Source organism: Onychostoma macrolepis, chromosome 17 (genome assembly GCF_012432095.1).
Source record: "Onychostoma macrolepis isolate SWU-2019 chromosome 17, ASM1243209v1, whole genome shotgun sequence".
NCBI lineage: Eukaryota > Metazoa > Chordata > Actinopteri > Cypriniformes > Cyprinidae > Onychostoma > Onychostoma macrolepis.
Window position 1 is genome coordinate 7,991,909 of NC_081171.1, and position 22,249 is coordinate 8,014,157.

Sequence of the window (22,249 nt, forward strand, 5' to 3'; positions counted from 1 at the left end):
ACATTTAAAAAAACATATATTAGGTTATATTTTTTGAGGGAAAATATAAACTTTTACATGATCATTTCTACCTTTCTTCTCAGGGGCTGGTTTAGCTTTTTCCTTGACGACATCAGCTTCTAAAATGTTGATAATATAAATAATTTAAACATATTATTAGCAAAATATTGCTCACAGACATTGTTCATTTAACTGTTAACACAGTAAACTCACCTTTTTTGGGTTTTGGTTCAGGAGCCTTTTCTTTAGCAACTTCAGGCTCTATAAAACAGTATTTTTGCATGTGATATTTGATCATCATTATAATGTCAAAATCAGCAATGCAAAATAATGTCGCTGACATCCATACCTTTCTTTACAGGAGCTGGTTTAGCTTTCTCCTTGACTTCAGCCTCTGAAAAATCAGATGATGAGAAAATATTTAGAAAATGTGAAAGATTCTATTTTATATTATTTATATATTTTAATTTCTAAGGCAACATATTAACTTGATTTTTAAGTATGGATGAAAGCACACATGAAATTATAACTTCTACCTTTCTTTTCAGGGGCTGGTTTAGCTTTCTCTTTGATGACTTCAGCCTCTAAAATGTTGCAAAATATTTTAACATATAACATTTATCTGAGAGATAGTGTAAACACAAATAAATGTAACTAGGCATACCTTTCTTTGGTGCTGGCTTGGGTTTTTCTTTAATTATCTCAAGTTCTGCAAAACAGAAGAGTTTAATGTTAAAGAAAAAAAAAGGAGAACTTGAGTTGAGACTTCTCATGGAATGAATTATCATAATGTTCTTTGCGATATTTATAAAAGCCAAGTGGCTAGAGTCAATAAATTGACAGTACTTGCTATGAATTCACAAATTAACAGGTCATTTAAGATGCATACATGGTTTTGTGTTATGAATAATAATCATCATACATTGAAAACAACAGTATTTCAGGATGATTTCATATCCATACCTTTCTTTACAGAGGCTGGTTTAATTTTCTCCTTGATGACTTCAGCCTCTATAATAATCATATTGCAAATATGTTTAGAGAAAGAATTACATTCTGATAACGAAAATGAAAATGGAACACATAACAAAGTAAATCAAACCTTTCTTCCCAGGGGTCGGTTTAGCTTTCTCTTTAGTAACTTCAGGCTCTACAAAGCAAAACAGAGCAATTTTAGCAATGTCAAATAATGCAGTTAAATGCACATATTTAAGCACATATTTATTTAATTTTTGTTTTTATTTGATTGACCAATGTCTCAAAATGTCTCAGTATTGTGAGAAGACATCTCAGCTTTTTGGGGTTTTGGTTCGGGAGCCTTTTCTATTGCAACTTCAGGCAAAATGAATCTGATTTAATTCATGCAATTCATCATACAGCAGAAAGTATCAGCATATGCAGGAGGATTTCATTTAAATTCCGGCACCTTTCTTTACAGGAGCTGGCTGAACTTTCTCCTTGATGACTTCAGCCTCTGAAATGGCAACGTTTTAACAATATTTAGAGATAGTTAATGTCTTTTTTGCATTATCGTAAAATGTGTTTATTAGCTTTATCTTTGCCACAAAATGAAATCACTTCTGAAGCTAAGATAATAGCTCTTACCTTTCTTCTCAGGGGCTGGTTTAGCTTTCTCCTTAACGACTACAGCCTCTGAAATGATGATAAAGCAAAAATATTTAGAGGCATCCAAAGACATCCTTTTATGTAATTTAAAATTTTGCTTAGAGAACATTTTTAAATATTAACACAGTAAATCAAACCTTTCTTCTCAGGGGCTGGTTTAGCTTTCTCTTTGATAATGTCAGCCTCTAAAATATATATAAAAAAACTAATCTAATCTATTTTGCGTTTAAAAACCAAAGCTGTTCTTATGTTTATGTAACACACAGTAGAAGCATACAAACACATACTTAAAGCAGAAACACCTTTCTTTAGAGGAACTGGTTTAAAAAATATTAAGAAAAACCAAAACATCAATCTTATATTAAAATCTAGCTAAAAATATTAACTTTCATTGATATCCATACTTTTCTTCTCAGGGGCTGGTTTAGCTTTCTCCTTGATGACTTCAGCCTCTGAAATAACAATGATATAAAAGTTTTAATATTTTAATAGTACTAGCTTGTGTAAAATGTGTCTTAACAATAAATTAAACCTTTCTTCTCAGGGGCTGGTCTGGCTTTTTCTTTGATAACTTCATTTTCATTTTGTGAAAATATAAAACTGCATGAAACTTGTTCCATGAGAAAATAATTTTAATGTGATAAACAAAATCATTTCACATCCATACCTTTCTTTATAGGAGCTGGTTTTGCTTTCTCCTTGACTTCAGCCTCTGCAATGGCAATGTGGTCATTGTTGAAGTTTTTGTTTTTAATATAATCTTTAAAGCAGCTGAGATAAAATATCAAAATGAACTCACCTTTTTTCTCAAGAGCTGGTTTAACTTTTTCCTTAATGACTTCAGGCTCTAAAATGATCATAATGTTTAATCATACATGTTACAGAAAATGGTAATTTAATTCTTAATACAGCAAATCAAACCTTTCTCTTTGATGACTTCAGCCTCTAAAATATAAAAAAAATACAAATTAATAAATAAATAATATAGAAAATGCAAATGATTAGCATTATCTTACAAAAGGCCGGTGGAAAAACTGTTTATTTACCCTTCTTTGGCACAGGCTTGGGTTTTTCTTTGGTTATTTCAAGTTCTGCTGCAAAAAAATGAGTGTTTAACTTTAGAATTTGCAGATGTACAAATCTCAATCAATAAGGTGCTGCATTACATAATTAGTAAAAGGGATTTTGAATCGACAGGTAAACTAGATATGTACCTTTCTTTTCACGGACTGGTTTTTCCTTTTCTTTTGGCACCTCAACTGAAAAGACATCACAAGATTAATTGATATTAGCTTCTAGAAAAACCTTATTTTAAAATATACATATGAGGTATTTTTTTCAAAACTGCATATTTTATAATATAAACAGTATATATAGCGTAATAACACCTTTCTCTGTGGGTTTCGGTTTTGGTTCAGGTGCCTTTTCTTTTGCAACTTCAGGCTCTATGAGACAATAACATGTCATGTGATGAATGATCATCATACAGCTGAAATCTAAAGTATATGATTATTTCATTTATATTCATACCTTTCTTTACAGGAGCTACTTTCTCCTTAATGACTTCAGCCTCTATAAAATAATGTTGTAAACAGGCAATTTGAAGTGCGATTAGCTTGGTTAAAATGTCAATCTGAGGAAACGGAAGCATACATGAAATGGATAATGAAAATATAAAAAGTTTCAATAATGGTAACTCAAACCTTTCTTCTCAGGGGCTGGTTTTACTTTCTCTTTGATGACGTCAGCTTCTAAGATGAAGTTTATATAAATATTTAAAGCATTAGCATTGTCTTAAAACTGGCCAGGCAAAAGGTTTTGACATTATACTTAAATGAACTTGGATACCTTTCTTTGGAGCTGGCTTTGGTTTTTCTTTGATTATTTCAGGTGCTGGAAAACACAGCAGTCAGAATTGGCTTTTTTTACACTAGCAGATGTGTTATTTAATCAACGATATAATGTCACATAATAAATTAAAGTGATTAAAGTGATTTATACCTTTCTTTTCTGGGACTGGTTTTGCCTTTTCCTTTGGAACCTCAGCTGTAAGGGGTTACAAGGATCAGTTGGAAAACTTGTAATGTGAAAATATCTGTATGAGATTCAGTCTAATCTAGTATTCATTGCTGTAAATGTTGATGAAGCATATACTGTGTCTTATTACCTTTATTTGGAGGTGCTGGTTTCTCTTTGATAACTTCAGGCTCTATAAAACAGATGAATAATTTATTCAATAATGTCAAGCAACTTGAAATGGTAGGATAAAGTATCTCTCTATAGAATAATTAAACTGACTGCTGATGAAATGTAAAATATTCAGTAAATGTTTTCAAAGGTTCAGGCACTAACCTTTTTTAGGTTTTGGTTCAGGTGTCTTTTCTTTAGCAACTTCAGGCTCTGTAAAGTAGTTTTAATGCAAGAAATGATCATTACAGTACAAAACAACAACATATGCAGGATGATTACATTGACATCCATACCTTTCTTTACAGGAGCTGGTTTAACTTTCTCCTTGATGACCTCTGAAATGGCAATGATGTGAAAATATTTAGAGATTGTAAAAGTTTTTCTTTAGCATTATGTTTAAATGTCCTTGGATCATTTTTAAATTGATATTCAACAATAATGGCTACAATAATGGTAACTCAAACCTCTCTTCTCAGAGGCTGGTTTAACATCTTTGATGACTTCAGCCTCTGACATTATAAAAAAGAGGAAACAAAATGGCTTTTTAGCATATATGTTCATTCATTTGTTTGGGGAAATGTTAATTTGACACCTAATTTTGCTTAAAAACAATACCTTTCTTTACAGGAGCTGGTTTAGCTTCCTCCTTGAGGACTTTAGCCTCTGAAATGTCAATGAGTAAATATTTTGATACAAAAATTATTTTCTTTAACATAATTTTTTAAATGTGTTTGTAGAATATGTGATTTCTGCTTGATGACTTCAGCCTTACATTGTGATGATGAAAACAAAGCAAGCAAAACACTATCATTGTCCAACCCATTGTCTTAAAACCTGATAGGAGAAACTATTAATACAATATTATTGTTCTCACAAATAATGTTACATACCTTTCTTTGGTGCCCTGGGTTTTTCTTTGGTTATTTCAGGTTCTGCAAAACAAGGAATTTATGAAACATAAAAAAGCTTGGAATACGACACACATCAGTCTTGCCTGGTAGTAAATTTTGCAAACATTTACTGCATAAACTGCGTCCTTATGTGATACCTTTCTTTGCAGGTTCTGGTTTAGCTTTCTCTTTGGTAACTTCAGGTTCTACAAACAGAATTATATTTCAGTTTTAAAACAGTTCAGCAAAGACATGCCTTTATAGCAGCTCCAGGCTCTGAAACTATGCATAGAAAAAATGATTCTGCAATTTTGCCTTAAACTGTTAAATAGTTGTACCTTTCTTTGGTGCAGGTTTAGGTTTTGCCTTTTCAACTGCAACAGCAGGTTCTGCAAAACATTCAGATATATTTCATGAGATTATGTACTGCTTGAATGTCTAATTGTTTTTAATATATTAACATTGAATAAATGATCAATTATTATTATTGTTCGGTTTAACATTTCCTGTTCCCTTTTAATGTTGTATAGCAATTATACCGTAATCACAGACTTATCCATACCTTTCTTCACAGTGACAGTTTTAAGTTTGTCCTTGGCAACCTCTGCCTCTGAAATATATAATATTATACAGAATATATTTTTATACAAAAAAAGAAAAACAATGCACAAAACACTGAACCACTTGATACATGATAAACATGATAAACTATGTAGACAATTAACCTTTTTTGGTAGGTTCAGGTTTTGCTTTTTCTTTTGGAACTTCAAGTTCTGTGAAAAATGGAAAATCAACATATTCAGTGGGGTATTTCATGTGCTCATATTCAGACAAAACAAATAATTAAAGATCCCTTCTTTGTATTGATATAACCAGGTAAAGTTTTAACTTGTTACTGGCCAGAAATAAACACTTGTTAAGTAGTATAAATACCTTTCTTTACAGAAGCAGGTTTGGGCTTTTCTTTCACAGCTTCTAAAAGAATAAAAAGTTTAACATCAACATTTATTTCTAAATTACATAAACACAAGAGTAGTACCTTGTGCATCTTTTCACATTTGAAAATTATTACCTTTCTTTGGAGGTTTCTTCTTCTCTTTAAGAATTTCAGGCTCTAAAAATCAAGTCAAACTGCTTGGTAAAAGTTTTATGTACTTAAATAATGTAAAATATTCATAAAGTTTTCTTATCAAACAAACCTGCATCTTAATGGATGGATTTGCAGGATAATATTTCAGAAAATCAATCTCATGAAATTAATTAAACTATCAGGATCTTTTACTATTACCTTCTCAAATACAGAGCATGAGGACTGTACCTTTTTTAGCTGGTGCTGGTTTTGCCTTCTTTTCAACAGCTTCAGCTTCTGTGCAAGATTCAATCATTTTTCCGTATGTGATAACAGTTTTGAGATATACAAACAATAACAATAAAAACAATTTTCATCATTTTACCTTTCTTGGAAGGTTCTGGCTTGGCCTTTTCTTTGGAAACCTCAGGCTCTGTACATCAGTGGATGTTAGCAGTTAGCATCATTAACATTGCAAAACTATGTCCAATAAAATCAATCTGTACCTTTTTTAACTGGGGCTGGTTTCACTTTCTCCTTAGTAGCTTCAGTATCTGAAATGATCATAATTGCATGCATTAGAAAGTGAAGTAATGAATAACAACTAGTTAAAATGTTAAAGGGGTCATATGATGCAATTTCAAGTTTTCCTTTCTCTTTGGAGTGTTACAAACTGTTTGTGCATAGATAAGATCCTTGAAGTTGCAAAGACTAAAGTCTCAAAACCAAAGAGATATTCTTTAAAAAAAGTTAAGACTCGACGATGCCCCCCTAAAATGGCTCATTCAAACATGCCCCCACATGTCTACGTCACGGTGTGGGGAGATTTGCAAAACACTGCCCAAACGCAAAGAAAGAGGGCAGGACTTTTATTCTCGCTGTAGTATTGTTGCTGCCGCTGGCGCCATGTCCTGGAGACGCTGTGTTTCGTTGTGAAAGCGAAACTACTTTGTTTGGGCTTCCAAAAGAGGACACAACTAGAAATCAGTGGTTAAGTTGTGTTTACAACACTGTTCCAGAACAGTTTAATCCAAATATTCGAGTGTGTGCAGCGCATTTTACGGAGGACTATTTCCTGAACCTGGGAGTAGCCTGCCAGCTATGCTCAAAGACTTTGCAAGGACAGCCTGGAGCTTCTGACTCACAGCCTGTAAGTATGCTTTCATATTTAAAGAATTTGCCACTGACGATTCAAATGCAAGTTTGAACAGTGTAGAATAGTGCTTATTGTTTGTCGTTTGTTGTACTTTATAATGGGTTTTATTGTTTTTGTGTCGTTGCGCCGGGACACGGCATCACAATACGGTAAGAGGCGTAACATTTCCGTCTCACGCTTGAGGTATTCGGCCAATCACAACGCACTGGATAGCTGGCCACTCAGAGCACGCCTCGCTTCTCAGAACGATGAGCTTTGTAAAAATCGGTGCATTTCAGAAAGGTGAGGCATAGAGGAGTATATAATGTGCAGTATGTGGAAAATAATGTGTTTTTTCAATGTTAAACCGCATAAACACATTGCATTACACCAAATACACAAAATAATGTTCTTTCATATGTCCCCTTTAATACTTGAAAAGAGTTTTTTTAACCTTTCTTTGAAGGTTCTGGTTTGACTTTTTCTTCTGCAACTGCAGGCTCTACAATTCAAAGAAAAGTAGGTTTAAGAGTAAAATATTTCAAACGTTTTTTTGTTTTAATTTTGATGATTAGAGCTTACAGCTCATGAAAGTATCTGGTATCTGGTATCTCAAAATATTAGAATATTTCCTAAGATTCATCAAAAAAAGGATTTGCCAAACAGAAAAGTTCAAGTTCTTTAAAGTATGTTCATTTATGCACTCAATACTTGGTCGGGGCTCCTTTAGCACAAATTCCAGCATCAGTGAGGTGTGGCATGGAAGCGATCAGCCTGTGGCACTGCTGAGGCACTATTGAGCCTTCAGCTCCTCTGTATTGGATCGACTGTTTCTCATCTTTCTCTTGAAAATATCCCATAAATTCCATATGGGGTTCAGGTCAGGCATGTTGGCTGGTCAATCAAGCACCGTAATATCATGGTCAGCAAACCACTTGGAAGTGGTTTTGGCACTGTGAGCAGGTGCTAAAGTCCTACTGGAAAAGTAAATCAGCATCTCCATAAAGCTTGTCAGCAGATGGAAGCATAAAGTGCTCCAAAATCTCCTGGTAGAAGGCTGCATTGACTTTGGACTTGATAAAACACAATGGACCAACACCAGCAGACGTCACGGCACCCCAAATCATCACTGACTTCAGAAACTTCACACTGGACTTCAAGCAGCTTGGATTCTGTGCCTCTCCAGTCTTCCTCCAGACTCCAGGCCTTGATTTGTCAAGGGGTAGTCGTGGCCTAATGGTTAGGGAGTCGGGCTTGTAACCTGAAGGTTGCCGGTTTGATTCTTGCGCCAGCAGGAATTGAAGGTGAGGATTGTGAATGAACAGCACTTTCTCCACCTTCAATACCATGACTAAGGTGCCCTTGAGCAAGGCACCGAACCCCTAATTGCTCCCCAGGTGCTGGAGCAATGGCTGCCCACTGCTCCGGGTGTGTGTGTGCATTTGTTCACTACTCACTGCTGTGTGTGTGGGCACTTGGATGGGTTAAATGCAGAGCACCAATTTCAAGTATGGGTCACCAATACGTCACAACTTGATTTCCAAACAAAGTGGAAAATTTACTTTTATCTGAAAAGAGGACTTTGGACCAGGTAAGATGCTTCTAACGTTGTCTCTGGTTCAGAAGTGGCTTGATAGCCCTTTTCCTGAAGACGTCTGAGCGTGGTGACTCTTGATGCACTGACTCCAGCTTCAGTTCTCTCCTTGTGAAGCTCTCCCAAGTGTTTGAATCAGCTTTGCTTGACTGTATTCTCAAGCTTGCGGTCATCCCTGTTGCTTGTGCTTTTCCTACCCAATTTCTTCCTTCCAGTCAACTTTGCATTTAATATGCTTTGATACAGAACTCTGTAAACAGCCACACCTTTCAGTAATGACCTTCTGTGACTTACCCTCTTTGTGGAGGGTGTCAATGTTCGTCTTCCGGATCATTGCCAAGTCCCCATTATTGTGGTTTCAAAGAACAAGAGATACCCCGAATTTATACTGTATGGATGGTCATTTAATGAAGCTCAAATGTAAATATTCTAATATTTTGAGATACTGGAATTTTGAATTTCATGAGCTGTAAGCTCTAATCATCAAAATTAAAAAAAAATAATAATAATAACTTTTGAAATGTTTTACTTTACATGTAATGAATCTAGAATATATGAAAGTTTCACTTTTTGAAATAAGTTACAATAAAAAATGAACTTTTTCAAGATATTCTAATTTTTTGAGATGCACCTGTATAACTTTAAGAAAGGAAAATTATGAATTACCTTTTTTAACAGGAGCGGTTGTTGGCTTCCCTTCTGAAAAAGATGGAGATACATATTCAATAAATTATATATAAGACTGACAAAAAAATTGACCAAGGCCACATATTTCCATGTTACCTTTCTTGGTGGTTGGTGGTTTTTCTTTCTCTTTAGAAACACCAGGCTCTGAAAATGAGTCACCAGGCTCAACTAATGTCATGCATAAAAATTACTTTTAAATGAATTGCTGTTGCTTTAAGTGCATCCTACCTTTCTTCAAAAGGGCCGGTTTAATTTTGTCCTTGGGAGCTTTAGCCTCTGAATAAATAAGAAAAGAGAAAAGCATTTAAACTTGCTGATTTCAACTTTTCATTTGAGGCTCTTTAACTAAGTGGATATGGAAAAACTGTGAAAATATTTTCTAATTAAATGAAAATATTCTAACTTTAAATACATAATTTAGAGTTCAAAACGTGATACCTTTCTTTACTGGAACAGCTTTATCTTTCCGGGCTTCGGCTAAAAGTATGGAATGACATTATTTGTTTAGATTTGAATTGGATGTCTATCTAAAAATCAAGCACCTTTCTTTTGGGGTGCTGGTTTTGCTTTGTCTTCAACTTTTTTTTTTTTTTACATAAACAGTAACAGGTCATCACAAAAGACATGATATTTCCATTTGAATCTATATACTGTATGTAAGAGCAAGCGTGTAAAAACAATTTTAAACAACATTATACAATGACAAAATTATTATTAATATAAGTTTAATAGCAGGAGTCATACTTTTCTTCACAGGGACAGGTTTTTCTTTCTCTTCAGCTGCTAAAATGCATCAATATGTTACTGGTTTCTTCAAAATTAAATGTTAGCTAAAATAGTAGATAACACCATACCATAGAATAGATAGACATAAGAGCAAGAATTAAATGCATGAAAATGAAAACTGCTGCAATTTAATAGTTCAGGTTTTGGAATCTCTTGGTTTTGCCTTCTCTTTTTACCTTTCTTTGAGGGCTCTGGTTTGGCCTTCTCTTTGGGAACCTCAGGCTCTGTAATTTCATCAACATCAGCAGTTAATGACATAGAAAAACACTGCATTTTGTTTAGAATGGCATTGATTGTCTGTGGAGTGTCTTACCCTTCTTTACAGGAGCAACTTTTGCTTTTTCGACAGCAACTTCAGCTTCTAGAAGTAAATATAGTTACTATACATAAGCAAAGATACATTCAGCATTTCTTTTTACCTCAAAAACAAACGTAAACAGCACACAATTACCCTTTTTAACAGGTGCTGGTGGTTTATCCTTGGCTTCAGCTTTTGAAATAATTACAAAATTACTTTCAATGCATATTTATTAAACATTTTTCAAAGGTCAGGGGTTAAAATCTTAAATATAGTAACTCTTTTTTCTTTTTAAAACTGATTATAAAATACTTAAGGAGAAACAGGAAAGAAAACATACCTTTCTTCAAAGGTTTAGCTCTTTCCTTGGGAGCTTCAGCTGTAATATGAAATAAGAAGACGTAAAATGTTTTAATGAATCTTCAGTTTTATTACAATAAAGATTTACTAGTTAAACATGTTGTTTGGTTTGCATCATCCATGTAGCCCATATGGATTTTGAAACTGAATAAGCATGCATAAGGTGAGGAAAGTTACAGTGTGATCATCAAGTTACAACGAATGGGATCTCTAAACCTTAAAGGACACATATTTCAGCCAAAATATGTTTACAGATAAACATGCAAGCTTGGTAGCTTTCTTTGAAGGTGCAGGCTGGACCTTTTCTTTAATAACCTCAGGTTCTGTAAACATTTGAAACATACTTATGCAATGCTTCATAAATAGTAATACATACAATACAAAGTACCTTTCTTTACTGGCTTAGCTTTTTCCTTGACAACCTCAGCACCTAAAAGACAAAATATGTTATCTCTGATACAAACACAACTTTGTATAATAAACCTGATCAATATTTTTACAGCACAAGCATACTTTTTTCTTTTGGAGCTGGTTTTGCCTTTTCTTTGATAGCTTCAGCTTTATCTACAAAAATGTGAATACTTCAGACAGGAAAATAACTTTATTTGCAGGTTGTGATTTATTTCTAAACAAAAGAAAGCATCTAAAATGGGAGTTTTCATATAAGACTTTAAATATGCATTGTGATACCTTTCTTAGAACGAGCTGGTTTGGCCTTTTCTTTTGTAACTTCAGCTCTGCAAATGAGTGGAAAAATATAAAAGACAATATAAAACAGACGCATTTGATCAATTTAAAAGTATTAATTTATTTCATAAAAAGTCTAACAGACCTCAAACTTTAAAATGGTAGTGTACACATAATGTGCTTAAATTATGAATTTGCTTCATTATGTGTGCTCAGTAAAGCAAGAACACACAACACAATACCTTTCTTAGATGGTGTTGGTTTGGTCTCTTTTTTGGCCACTTCAGCTTCAGAAAAATAAGCATTTACATTTATTTCCTGTTAATTCAGAATTTACCAAATAGAAAATCACTTATCACAGAGGATACATACCTTTCTTTACAGGTACTGCTTTGATTTTGTCCTTGGCCATCTCAGCATCTATGATACAATAGAAACAATAGTTGGCGGTGAGTTGGCTGTTATAGACATGCATAAAATACATCATTTTGTTTCACAATTTTGACTTCTGTGCGATATATTAAATTTAGGAATGTTTGTGGACTTTGTGGGAATTTTTATTTCCAAAAAAACAACAACATTGAAATATATTGTCCATGAACAGGATGTGTTTAATACCTTTCTTTGCTGGTTTAACCTTTTTCTCGGGTCCTGCGCATATGAAATTGTATACATTAGAATTTTGTAATATTACATTTTCTATTGAGTTTTTTTTAGACAGCTTTGTATAAATGCATAATGATCATGTGAGAGTTCATATAAAAACTACTGTAGGAATATTTTATATTACAAAAAAAATAAATAAATCAAAAATCAAAATAAACATTATAATGGATTAAAGCTGAAATATATAGTGTTTCAATTAAAAACTGTACATTAACCCTCAGACAGTGTAATGAGCAAGCAAAGCTTTATTTATTTTGGCGTTAGTGCATCATGTACCAGATTTCTTCTTTTTTAGAAGAGGTTCCTCATCCACTTTAGTCACCTTGACCTTTTTGTCAGGTTTTTTCTTGGTGTCCTTTTCTAGAACACATTTCATATACATAGTACACATATATTATTATCTATTGAAACAGATCTAATCTAATCTATAAGCAACTGTCTTGAGCGTAGCAGTGGGCTGAACGTAGCCTTCAACTTCCATCGTGAAGAACAGAGCAATCTACAATCTAAACGTGGATGTTGAGCTTTTCACAAAAGAGAAATTAGATACCCTACATTAAGTAGATAAGTCCAGTATGTTTCATCAGTCTTACTTGTTGGTTTTCGAGTCTTGTCCTCTTTGGATTTTTCTTTACTTTTAGCCTTTTCTATCTCCTTTTTCTCATGTTCTTTTTTTTTCTTGACTTTTTCTACTGTTATGTTTATCCGTTGCAATGTTATCTCTTCCTCTTCACCATCAGCCTTCTTCTCCCTCATATCTGGAAGAACAGAAAAGACAATGTGTCACAGTTCTATCATTTTTCTCTTAAAATGCAGTTTTCATTCTGCACAGGCACAGTATTGTATTTATGTGCAAGCACCGAAGAAAACAACAAACCATTCACCTTGAATGATTTTGTATATCTCCTCTCTAGCTTTTTTCTCTTTGGCTTCTTTCACTTGTTCAAGAACTGAAATCATGAGTAAATGTTAAATGAAAGTTACATGTTTCAACATCCACATGATTAATGAACAATGAGAATTAGAGAATGAATTAGTGCACTATACTAACATTAATAGTACTTGTAAAGCAGCAAAGTGGTTTTCAGCCATGTCATTGTGTTAGATGGCAAACTAAAATTAATAATGTATAATGGATAAATTAAAAAAATTCATTCTCTTAATGGAATCGTTCAATTAAGCAACATAAACAGCTTTGCAAATAATCGAAACGCTTAAATTATTTACAAATCAGCACAAAGAAGTATTTTGTATGGTTTAAATAGAAAAATACCCCATATATAACATTACATAAAAGCAAACACCATTTTTGGGGACTTTTCCGAAGAAAAAATATTGAACAAAAGATACTAAAATTCTTACAGTGCGCAATGTGTAAATGATCAATAACATCAAATAGCTCGAGAAACTTGTACAACAGCAGAGTCCTTTAGAGAATCCTCCAGCTGTGTTTTCCAGAAGCAGAGGTGAAGTAGAAGCAACAGTGAATGAAACTTCATCTTCATCCATCAATTTGTTCTTCTTCCAAGAGATGAGTGATAACAGTGTTCTTCAAAACTCATGCAATATCACCGTGATGTATAAATATACAGATAAACAGCCTACAACTAAGGTAATATAGAGTAACTGACATCTCAGATGCATTATGGCCATCTGATTAGTTCATTTGTACTTGGCCAACTAACAGTTTATGTTGTGGCCCATAGAATTCAAACAAGAATTTGAACACTGCTTGGCCAATCAATTTATTGGTTTAGAACTATTGTATAGCTGGCGCTATTAATACATTGTCAGTTATATTACATATAATGTTATTTATACAACAACAATTAATAAATATTTATTGTTTAATGTGCAGTTATAAGCGGAATATGAAGGCATAGTTTAGGTAGTTAGCTATGTTAAGATCCTGCACAGTTACTTTTATTAAATTGTTAATTTAAACTAACAAAATAATAATAATGAACAGTTTTAATTTAGTGATCAATTTTCCCATGGTAAGTGAATTATAATTTGTTATTAAGGTCATCTATTGACATATTGGTTGCCATCTGTCAACTGAACTAACACTTTTACCTATTTGTTAAGGATACAAAATGTTTCTATACCTTCATGAAGATTCTTGTGCGCTTCTTGGTCATCTGTTTCAGTGGAATGACTCTTTGATGTTTTTCTCCCGCTCAGGCCTCTTTTTATGGCATCTCTCTTCCTGTCATTGTTATTGTTATTTTCATCATCTCTGTCTGTTAGGTCCTGCTGGACAGGAGAAAGAACAAGCTCCTCTTCATCATCACGGTCATCTTCACCAGCAGTGGTTCCCAAGATAGTTTGATCTTTAGACTCTTCTTTTAAAACCTCAACCTCAACCTTCATCTAGATCATTCTCCAGGTTTTTCATGCCCTTTTCATTATCAGCAACTGCCACTTCTTCCTTCTCCTCCTTGCCTTTAACGTTCATGTCATCCTTACCCAGGACTTCAAGATCATCAAGTTCTGTTGCTTCAATCTTTTCCTTTACACAGATGGTATCTGGAGTAGCTTCAGCTAATTCAGGTGGCTGTTCTTTTTCTAGTGACTCTTTGGCTGTTTCTTCAGTGCTGGCATCTTCATCTGCCTCAGGCTCTTCTTCCTCACCTATGAAATCAGGAGTGTGTTTAACTTTTTCAGGTTCTTCATCCTCCTCTGTAACAATGGGAATTTTCTGAAATTCATTTTCATCTGTATTATCTAATTCAGCTTTGGTTGTATCATTGGAAGTTCCTTCCGCTGTTTCAGTTGATTCTTTCTCCTCTATAACTGCAGAGGTATCTTGATCCGAGGTATCATCAATGTCAGTGACTTCTGGCATATCACATGGTTCCTCCTCTGTAACATCTGGAAGATCTTCAGCTGTTTCAGTAACTACTTCCTCCTCTATAACAACATCAGTATCTTCTGTCACATCAGTGGTCATTTCAGCTGAATCGTCCTCTTTAAAATCAGCGACATCTTCAAACTTTTCTGTTGCTGTTTCCTCATTTATTACTTCTGGAATATCAGATGTTTCCTCCTCCGTAACATCTATATCTTCGACTGTTTCAGTAACTTCTTCCTCCTCTGTAACAACATCTGAGGTATCATCAGTGTCTTTCATATCTGTAGCATCAGATTCAACAGATTCAGTAATTTCAGTTAATTTGTCTTCTGCAAAATCGGAGATATCTTCAACCGTTTCAGTCGCTGTTTCCTCATCTATGATTTCTGGTATATCTGATGGTTCCTCCGCTGTTACATCTGCATCTTTAACCGTTTCAGTAACTTCTTCCTCCTCTGTAACAATATCTGAGGCATCGTCAACGTCTTTCACATCTGTAGCATCAGATGTCGTTTCAGTTGATTTATCCTCTGCAGAATCTGAGAAAACTTCAACCGTTTCAGTCGCTGTTTCTTCATCTATGACTTCTGGAATATCTGATGGTTCCTCCGCTGTTACATCTGCATCTCCAACTGTTTCAGTAACTTCTTCCTCCTCTGTAACAACATCTGAGGTATCGTCAATATCTTTCATAGCATCAGATTCAGTAATTTCAGTTGATTTGTCTTCTGCAGAATCTGAGATATCGTCAACCTTTTCAGTCGCTGTTTCCTCATCTATGATTTCTGGTATATCTGATGGTTCCTCCGCTGTTACATTTGCATCTTCAACTGTTTCAGTAACTTCTTCCTCCTCTGTAACAATATCTGAGGCATCGTCAATGTCTTTCACATCTGTAGCATCAGATGTCGTTTCAGCTGATTTATCCTCTGCAGAATCTGAGATATCTTCAACCTTTTCAGTTGCTTTTTCCTCATCTATGACTTCTGCCATATCAGAAAATTCCTCCTCTGTAACATCCAAAATATCTTCAACTGTTTCAGTAACTTCATCATCTGCTGTTACAACATCTGAGGTATCATCCATGTCCTTCACATCTGTAGCATCAGAGGTCATATCAGTTGATTCGTCCTCTGCAAAATCAGAGATATCCTCAGTCTTTTCAGGTTCTATTTCCTCATCTATGTCTTCTTGCATAACAGAAGGTTCCTCCTCTGTAACATCTGCAATATCTTCAACTGTTCCAGCAGTTTTATCCTCCTCCGTGACATCGGAGGCAACCTCATCATCTTCAACTTTGACATCAGAGCTGTCCCAAGCCGTTTCAACCCTCCCTTCCTCCTTTGAAACGGCCACAATATCTTGAGCTTTTTCAGTTGTATCTTCAGCAGCTTCTTTCTCACCACGTTCCTCCTCAACCTCTTTTATTTCCTGTTTAGTACTGTCTGTGGATCTCACAGCAATGTAGGCAGCATAGGCAGGGTCCCGCGTTTTGCCTAGTATTTCTGCAACTGTTTCATGAAGTCATTTTTCATTTCAGGTTTATGACAGAACTGAGCTCATTTTACAGATAAAAACACATTTACCAGTTGTGCGAGACATGACAGTTTTTCAAATTGGAAACACATCATTATATCACATTGATGATCTTAACAGTATGCACATGTTACGCCCTGACAAAAAAACTTCAGTTGAACCATTTTTAGCAGTTTCATCAAAACCCAAGCTAATATTTTGTGGCTCTGAGACGTTTGAGACCTTTTGTGTACATTTATGCAGTTTTATCCAAAGTGACTTGCAATGCATTCAATGCATTTATCAGTTCAGGAATGACCTTGCTAGCACAATTCTCTACTGTTTAAGCTGTTTGAAAAAATGTTAATAAACACTTCATGCATCAACAGTGCAGCGACTTGAAATGAAACTCTCTTATTTCTTTCCACAACCTCAGCTTAAAATCTCAGGGCATTAATATTGTGACATTCACAATATTCTTGCAACATGTGCCATAACTGTGGTAAGAACTCCTACATGCTGTATGTTTGTGAAGAATATCAACTGATGAATGAATCAGAGAAAGTTAGACATTGCAATACACCGCAAGAAGGGGACAGGAAAACAAACAGCAAGAAATGCATTGGACATAAACTTTTTATTTCTGTATTTGGTAAATGTGTCATGCACCTCCTTTTAAACCATTCCGAAGAAATTAAACACACACATTTTTACATTTAACATGGGCAATACCGTGTGAGATGGAGAGTGCAGGACATTAAAATGAACACTATAGTACAGACAGAAAATATAAATGACAATCATCGCTTATGCAGTCATGCAGATCCTTTTCATGCACCATATTACATAACCTCTATCACTGTTTTCTAAATGTTCTAATTACCAAATGGACTGAAACAGGGTAAGACACAACATAACTGTGCATAGATATAAATATGGGATGACAACGAAGCAGAAAACTATAATTTCAGTCAATTCAAGATCTTGCATTATATATGCTTGAGTACTAGTGTTAGTTTTGTGTTAATGTAGAGCATGTATGTAAATTAAAGAATGTGCATTTACTAACCTTTTTCCATAGGGGGCAGAAACTCTCCTGGAGAAGATTTAGGAATATTGATAGATTAACATATTATATTGTATATTAACAGAGGTATTGAGTAGTGAGTGAATGATACTGACACGAACCTTTTCGTCTTATCACTTGCGGTGTGTCATCTGAAACAGAGAATGACATGGATAGTTAAAAAATAACTGTATTTTAAAACACAAGCATACATTTGTGATATAATTGATATGATGAATACCTTTGTCTTCCATGAGCATGTTTGAGAGATAGGCCAAGAACATATCCCTCCTGTCAGCAAACTCCTCAACAGTGTCTGTGACAACTTTCATGGGATCAAAGCTAATGTCAGGAATACCACCTGTGAAAAATGAAATAATATAACGCAACTGAATACTCTTTTACAAACCAAATACCGAATACAAATGAAACACAATGTTTTGAGCTGATAAATAAACAATACCTTCATCCGCTGCAAACAGACTGGATACGTAATTAGAAACGGTGGTCTTTACTTCTGCGGCCTCCTCTACAACTATTTCAGCCAGCTCCGCAGGATCAGTGCTCATTTTGGGAAACCAAGCTGAAATATTGACAAGGTGCATTTATTTGACCTTTTTGATATATATATATATATACACTACTGTTCAAATGTTTGGGGTCAGTGCAATTTTTTTAATGTTTCTTAGGCTCACCAATGTTGCATTTATTTGAGTAAAAACGGTGTAACTTTGTGTGGATTATATCACTGAATGTCTAAAATGATGCAAGAAATAAATACCTTCAAGGTTCCCGAATATGGTTGAAGAAATGGTCTTGATTCCACTTAAAATTTGCAGAGCTGCTTCACTGGCAATGTCTGCTGGATAAATGATTGCTACATCCAGGATGTCTATCCAGCATGGAAAGCATTAAACAGAAGTCAGCGAGAAGCTGAAATCATGTTTTACTGAAATACTCAAATATGACTTATTTCTTCATGCATGGGAATTTCAAATGTTGACTGAAATATTTTCTTGAGTTAGAGCAAATCATGAGTCTTTGATTGCCTGTCAGCCTGCAAAACAACAACAACAGCCAATTATTTCTCTAACGTAGGTACCTTCGAATAAGTGGAATAAGTAGGCCACTGGGAATCTAATCCAGTCAGTAACCTCATCCAATACAGTGCCACCAAGTTTCACTGTTTCAGTGATGCCAGTGTCCCCTGTTAAGTGTTAAAATAAGTCCAAAAACAGACAATTATACAGGATCAATGCTTATTTTGGGAATCATTGACAAGATGTATGTACCTATATAGATGATATAGATTCTATGAGTGTATATATACAATGTTGGTGGCGCTTTGCAGTACCTTCAATGCCCCCAAACATGGTGGAAATATACTGTATAACAGTCTTGATCCCACTTAAAATTTGCACAAGAGCTTCACTGACCACATCCACTGGAGCAACCACTATATTCAGAATGTCTGAAGCACAGAAAGCATTAAACAAGCATTAGTGCCGTGCTAAGAAGGCTAATAATTTATTTTTTACCTTGTTCATGAGTTATTGTACATAATGAGTCTCTAATTGCATATCAGCCGCCAGAACAACATCGACCAATTATTTCAGCATGATTAGTGAAGCAGGTACCTTCAAATAAGTGGAATACGTAGCTCACTGGGGATCTGAGCCATTCTGTAGCCTCATCCAATGCAGTGCCCCCATATTTCACTGTTTCAGTGATTCCTGAATCTCCTGGATGGAAAAACAACAATATAATGCAAGTCAAAACCAAATAGTGTTTTAAACTGCAAATAAATTATTTTTAAATGCCACTAATGAACATATGAACATACATACCATCGGCACTGAATATTCCTGACAGATAAGACACAGATGAGTCAGCAGCTGAACTAATAGTTTCCATGGGATTAAATATTATTTCAGTGACGTACTCTGTATTCCAAATAAAAGCAGAGAGAATTGCATACAATTTATGTATGTCGACAAAATGTAATAGGTTACTTCTCAAAGGACTGGCTTAGTCAAAAATTAAAATTCTGTCTCAATTTACTCACCGTTCTTCCGCAAAACACAAGAATATTCAATTATTATGAAACTGGTTTTCAAAAAATACAAAGAGCATTATAAAAGTATCAAAAAGTGGTCAATAATGCTCCTGCGCTATATTCCAAGCCACGTAATAGTTTTGTGTGAGGAAGATATAAAAATTTAAATAATTTAGATTCAGCTCACAGGCATGTTCCTGTGAATGAGCGATGGCCGATTCACGAATGAATCATTATGAGTTGAATCTTTTTTCGAATCGGTTTATACGGTCTGAATTGTCCGTGAATCAGATTGATCCAGTTCTCGAGTCCAACTCACAGATTCAATGATCCGGTCCCAGACAACTCACTGGATATTAAGATTTGGAATAACGACGGTCTTTTTTCACACAAAACTACTGAATAACTTCAGAACAGTTTAAATACAGCATGTTAGTCGTTTAGACTACTTGTAGCTATGAAAAATGTGCAACCTTTTTTGAAGACTTAAAGTATTAGTAGCGAATTGTAACTGCACAGAAAAGCAAAGTGATATTTTAAAGCTACTTATTACTTTCAGCCACTAAAAGAAACTATTTGTGTGTTGTGAAAGCATACCTCGAGCATCATTAAACCTATCATTCATATGGTTTATCCTGTTTTCAATGCCTTCGATGGCATTGCTCACTGCTAACACTGGATCAGAGCCGAAATCCTGGATGCCTATGAAAACAATTCAGAGTGAACCCAACAAATCCAACAACAGCATGAGAGTAAATAAAATAGGAACTGTGAAAATTAGGCCTATTTAAAACTTACTTGCAATCTGATCATCGCTGACAAAGTCAAACATGACAACACCTGCTACTGACCAAGAGATCAGAAGTGTGATGATGACCACCCATTGTGCCGGGCGATTCATGATTCGTAAAATTCCATGGCTCCGGGCTGTAAGTGAGTCTGGGTGCGCTGCCCTAGCCGGGGCATCTACAGCAGTGGGAGGGATGGGCTTCACTGTGGGACCTGGAAACATATGGATGAATTTACACATAGGCCTACACCAAAGTCTATAGCCAAGTGGAAAATGTTACCCAAAGTACTTGTTTGCTGAAGTACTGTGCTCTTTTTTTATTACTTGTGTTAACACATTCTAAATACTTTCCATATTTCTATATTGTTCTTTATTTCTATATAAATACAGCACCATAACAACACGTACTGATATTTGCTGCAGCTGTTCTCTTGCATTAAGAACAAGATGCATGACTGACTTCACGCTTGCAAGAATAAACTGCTTCTCCATCTTGTGTTATTTTCTCCCTGCTGCTTGAGTTTAATGACATCATGAACTAAACAAAGAAGCTAATTATTAACAAAGTCTTAATATTGCAAATATTGATCATGTTTGCTGGATTCACCAAAATGTGACATGCACATTAGTAAAATATTTGGAGTCGCTATTTTATAAGTTTTTTATGCTCACCAAGGCTGCATTTATTTGATCAAAATTACAATTATAAACAGTAATATTGTGAGATATTATTACAATGTTAAATAACTGTTTTGTATATTTTCAAATGTTTATTCCTGTGATGGCAAAGTTGAATTTTGAGCAGCCATTACTCCAGTCCTCAATGTCACACGATCCTTCAGAAATCATTTATTATCATCATCATCATATATCAATATGCTGATTTGTTCCTCAGATTTGATTTTTATTATCAATATTAAAAACAGTTGTGCTGTCTGTTTAAAGTTTTTTGTGGAAACTGTAATACATTTTTTTTTCCAGGATTCTTTGATGAAGAAAAATTTCATTGCATTGATAAATCTAAATAAATTATACACTTCCGAGGTTATGATTTATTTTAAGTTAATTATGGACTTCTCTGTATTAATCTCGAAAACAGGTCAAAATTTTCTAAGATACATAAATGTTATTAGTATAGCATATCATTTGTTTCAGCAGATAAAAATCTGTTTGTGACAAAAACATACATAGATCAACTGAGCTGTCTTGTATGGTACCACAACAGCATTTATTGTGATTCAAGCTTTTATTTTTTCAAATATTTTATTATTATAAAACATCATAACATCTATCTATCTATGTCTGTCAATCAAATGCAGGAGATCATGAGTACAAAACCTGCAGTACCTTTAGTTGCCTGAGCCATGGTGGTACTTCAGCTGAATGTCCTTTGATTTTGCTTGTGTAATCTTATTTGGACGGTTTCACCCAGTTGATGTTAAATCCCACTCAGGAAAAGATGTTCCTCTTTGTCGTCCCCATCCAATCCACGGGTGAAGCCTCACAGTCTCGTGAGAAAAGCGGGATGAGGGTTTTCAAAGTGCCGGATTTGAGATCATGGCTGGGGGAGAATGGGATGTTAGGTCAGGGCCATAAACAGGGGAGTTCAGGCTCTGGCAGGGGACGCAGCAAATAGGTGCTGGTAATTTAGCCCATGTTATTGGTGCCTCACATGGGTGTGGGACGGGAAAAGTGCTGGGGTGCTTCGAGGTAACCTTATACACTGCAAGCCTGGTTTATTCTTAGACAGTATAGCGTTTACCAGCAGCACTCTCTCTTGCCTTTTTAGGCGGTAGGGGGTGTGATCTACTGGAAGGAAAAGAAAAGGAGACAGTTGCATGTTCACAGATTCTAATATCTTTGGTTTTTGGTGTTTCATATAATGTCATTAATTTAATGCATGTACCATCAGTGATATTGCATCATATTATGTAATAATGCATTGCCACAGTAATCATGTTTTCAAAATAAATTATGATT

At 34.8% G+C, this 22,249-nt stretch overlaps 1 protein-coding gene across 1 annotated transcript in view; it reads right to left on the reverse strand.

The window, feature by feature from the left end:
* The window catches only part of si:ch211-266g18.10 (titin), a 34,238-nt gene extending 12,298 nt beyond the window's left edge, over positions 1 to 21,940 (reverse strand). The window contains exons 1-66 of the mRNA XM_058750036.1: positions 21,617 to 21,940; positions 20,278 to 20,481; positions 20,077 to 20,181; positions 19,271 to 19,366; positions 19,061 to 19,165; positions 18,778 to 18,894; positions 18,526 to 18,630; positions 18,205 to 18,315; positions 17,887 to 18,006; positions 17,665 to 17,784; positions 17,546 to 17,575; positions 17,427 to 17,453; positions 12,873 to 12,938; positions 12,582 to 12,746; positions 12,265 to 12,348; positions 11,941 to 11,973; positions 11,695 to 11,742; positions 11,555 to 11,609; positions 11,326 to 11,372; positions 11,149 to 11,199; positions 11,024 to 11,065; positions 10,616 to 10,654; positions 10,429 to 10,467; positions 10,291 to 10,338; positions 10,154 to 10,201; positions 9,630 to 9,668; positions 9,420 to 9,467; positions 9,288 to 9,335; positions 9,171 to 9,203; positions 7,365 to 7,412; positions 6,282 to 6,329; positions 6,161 to 6,208; positions 6,025 to 6,072; positions 5,779 to 5,820; positions 5,640 to 5,681; positions 5,432 to 5,479; positions 5,269 to 5,316; positions 5,045 to 5,095; positions 4,865 to 4,912; positions 4,707 to 4,748; positions 4,432 to 4,479; positions 4,281 to 4,325; positions 4,110 to 4,151; positions 3,979 to 4,026; positions 3,794 to 3,835; positions 3,628 to 3,672; positions 3,475 to 3,519; positions 3,330 to 3,377; positions 3,157 to 3,198; positions 3,015 to 3,071; positions 2,841 to 2,885; positions 2,673 to 2,720; positions 2,548 to 2,571; positions 2,426 to 2,473; positions 2,294 to 2,338; positions 2,031 to 2,078; positions 1,764 to 1,811; positions 1,606 to 1,653; positions 1,427 to 1,474; positions 1,103 to 1,150; positions 964 to 1,011; positions 665 to 709; positions 537 to 584; positions 350 to 394; positions 214 to 261; positions 72 to 119 (exon numbers count right to left, since the gene is read on the reverse strand). Of these exons, the coding sequence (XP_058606019.1) occupies positions 72 to 119; positions 214 to 261; positions 350 to 394; positions 537 to 584; positions 665 to 709; positions 964 to 1,011; positions 1,103 to 1,150; positions 1,427 to 1,474; positions 1,606 to 1,653; positions 1,764 to 1,811; positions 2,031 to 2,078; positions 2,294 to 2,338; positions 2,426 to 2,473; positions 2,548 to 2,571; positions 2,673 to 2,720; positions 2,841 to 2,885; positions 3,015 to 3,071; positions 3,157 to 3,198; positions 3,330 to 3,377; positions 3,475 to 3,519; positions 3,628 to 3,672; positions 3,794 to 3,835; positions 3,979 to 4,026; positions 4,110 to 4,151; positions 4,281 to 4,325; positions 4,432 to 4,479; positions 4,707 to 4,748; positions 4,865 to 4,912; positions 5,045 to 5,095; positions 5,269 to 5,316; positions 5,432 to 5,479; positions 5,640 to 5,681; positions 5,779 to 5,820; positions 6,025 to 6,072; positions 6,161 to 6,208; positions 6,282 to 6,329; positions 7,365 to 7,412; positions 9,171 to 9,203; positions 9,288 to 9,335; positions 9,420 to 9,467; positions 9,630 to 9,668; positions 10,154 to 10,201; positions 10,291 to 10,338; positions 10,429 to 10,467; positions 10,616 to 10,654; positions 11,024 to 11,065; positions 11,149 to 11,199; positions 11,326 to 11,372; positions 11,555 to 11,609; positions 11,695 to 11,742; positions 11,941 to 11,973; positions 12,265 to 12,348; positions 12,582 to 12,746; positions 12,873 to 12,938; positions 17,427 to 17,453; positions 17,546 to 17,575; positions 17,665 to 17,784; positions 17,887 to 18,006; positions 18,205 to 18,315; positions 18,526 to 18,630; positions 18,778 to 18,894; positions 19,061 to 19,165; positions 19,271 to 19,366; positions 20,077 to 20,181; positions 20,278 to 20,481; positions 21,617 to 21,635 (3,799 nt within the window). The 5' untranslated portion in view covers positions 21,636 to 21,940. The remainder of the gene's footprint in view (positions 1 to 71; positions 120 to 213; positions 262 to 349; positions 395 to 536; positions 585 to 664; positions 710 to 963; positions 1,012 to 1,102; positions 1,151 to 1,426; positions 1,475 to 1,605; positions 1,654 to 1,763; positions 1,812 to 2,030; positions 2,079 to 2,293; positions 2,339 to 2,425; positions 2,474 to 2,547; positions 2,572 to 2,672; positions 2,721 to 2,840; positions 2,886 to 3,014; positions 3,072 to 3,156; positions 3,199 to 3,329; positions 3,378 to 3,474; positions 3,520 to 3,627; positions 3,673 to 3,793; positions 3,836 to 3,978; positions 4,027 to 4,109; positions 4,152 to 4,280; positions 4,326 to 4,431; positions 4,480 to 4,706; positions 4,749 to 4,864; positions 4,913 to 5,044; positions 5,096 to 5,268; positions 5,317 to 5,431; positions 5,480 to 5,639; positions 5,682 to 5,778; positions 5,821 to 6,024; positions 6,073 to 6,160; positions 6,209 to 6,281; positions 6,330 to 7,364; positions 7,413 to 9,170; positions 9,204 to 9,287; positions 9,336 to 9,419; positions 9,468 to 9,629; positions 9,669 to 10,153; positions 10,202 to 10,290; positions 10,339 to 10,428; positions 10,468 to 10,615; positions 10,655 to 11,023; positions 11,066 to 11,148; positions 11,200 to 11,325; positions 11,373 to 11,554; positions 11,610 to 11,694; positions 11,743 to 11,940; positions 11,974 to 12,264; positions 12,349 to 12,581; positions 12,747 to 12,872; positions 12,939 to 17,426; positions 17,454 to 17,545; positions 17,576 to 17,664; positions 17,785 to 17,886; positions 18,007 to 18,204; positions 18,316 to 18,525; positions 18,631 to 18,777; positions 18,895 to 19,060; positions 19,166 to 19,270; positions 19,367 to 20,076; positions 20,182 to 20,277; positions 20,482 to 21,616) is intronic.
* Positions 21,941 to 22,249: the final 309 nt, after the last annotated feature.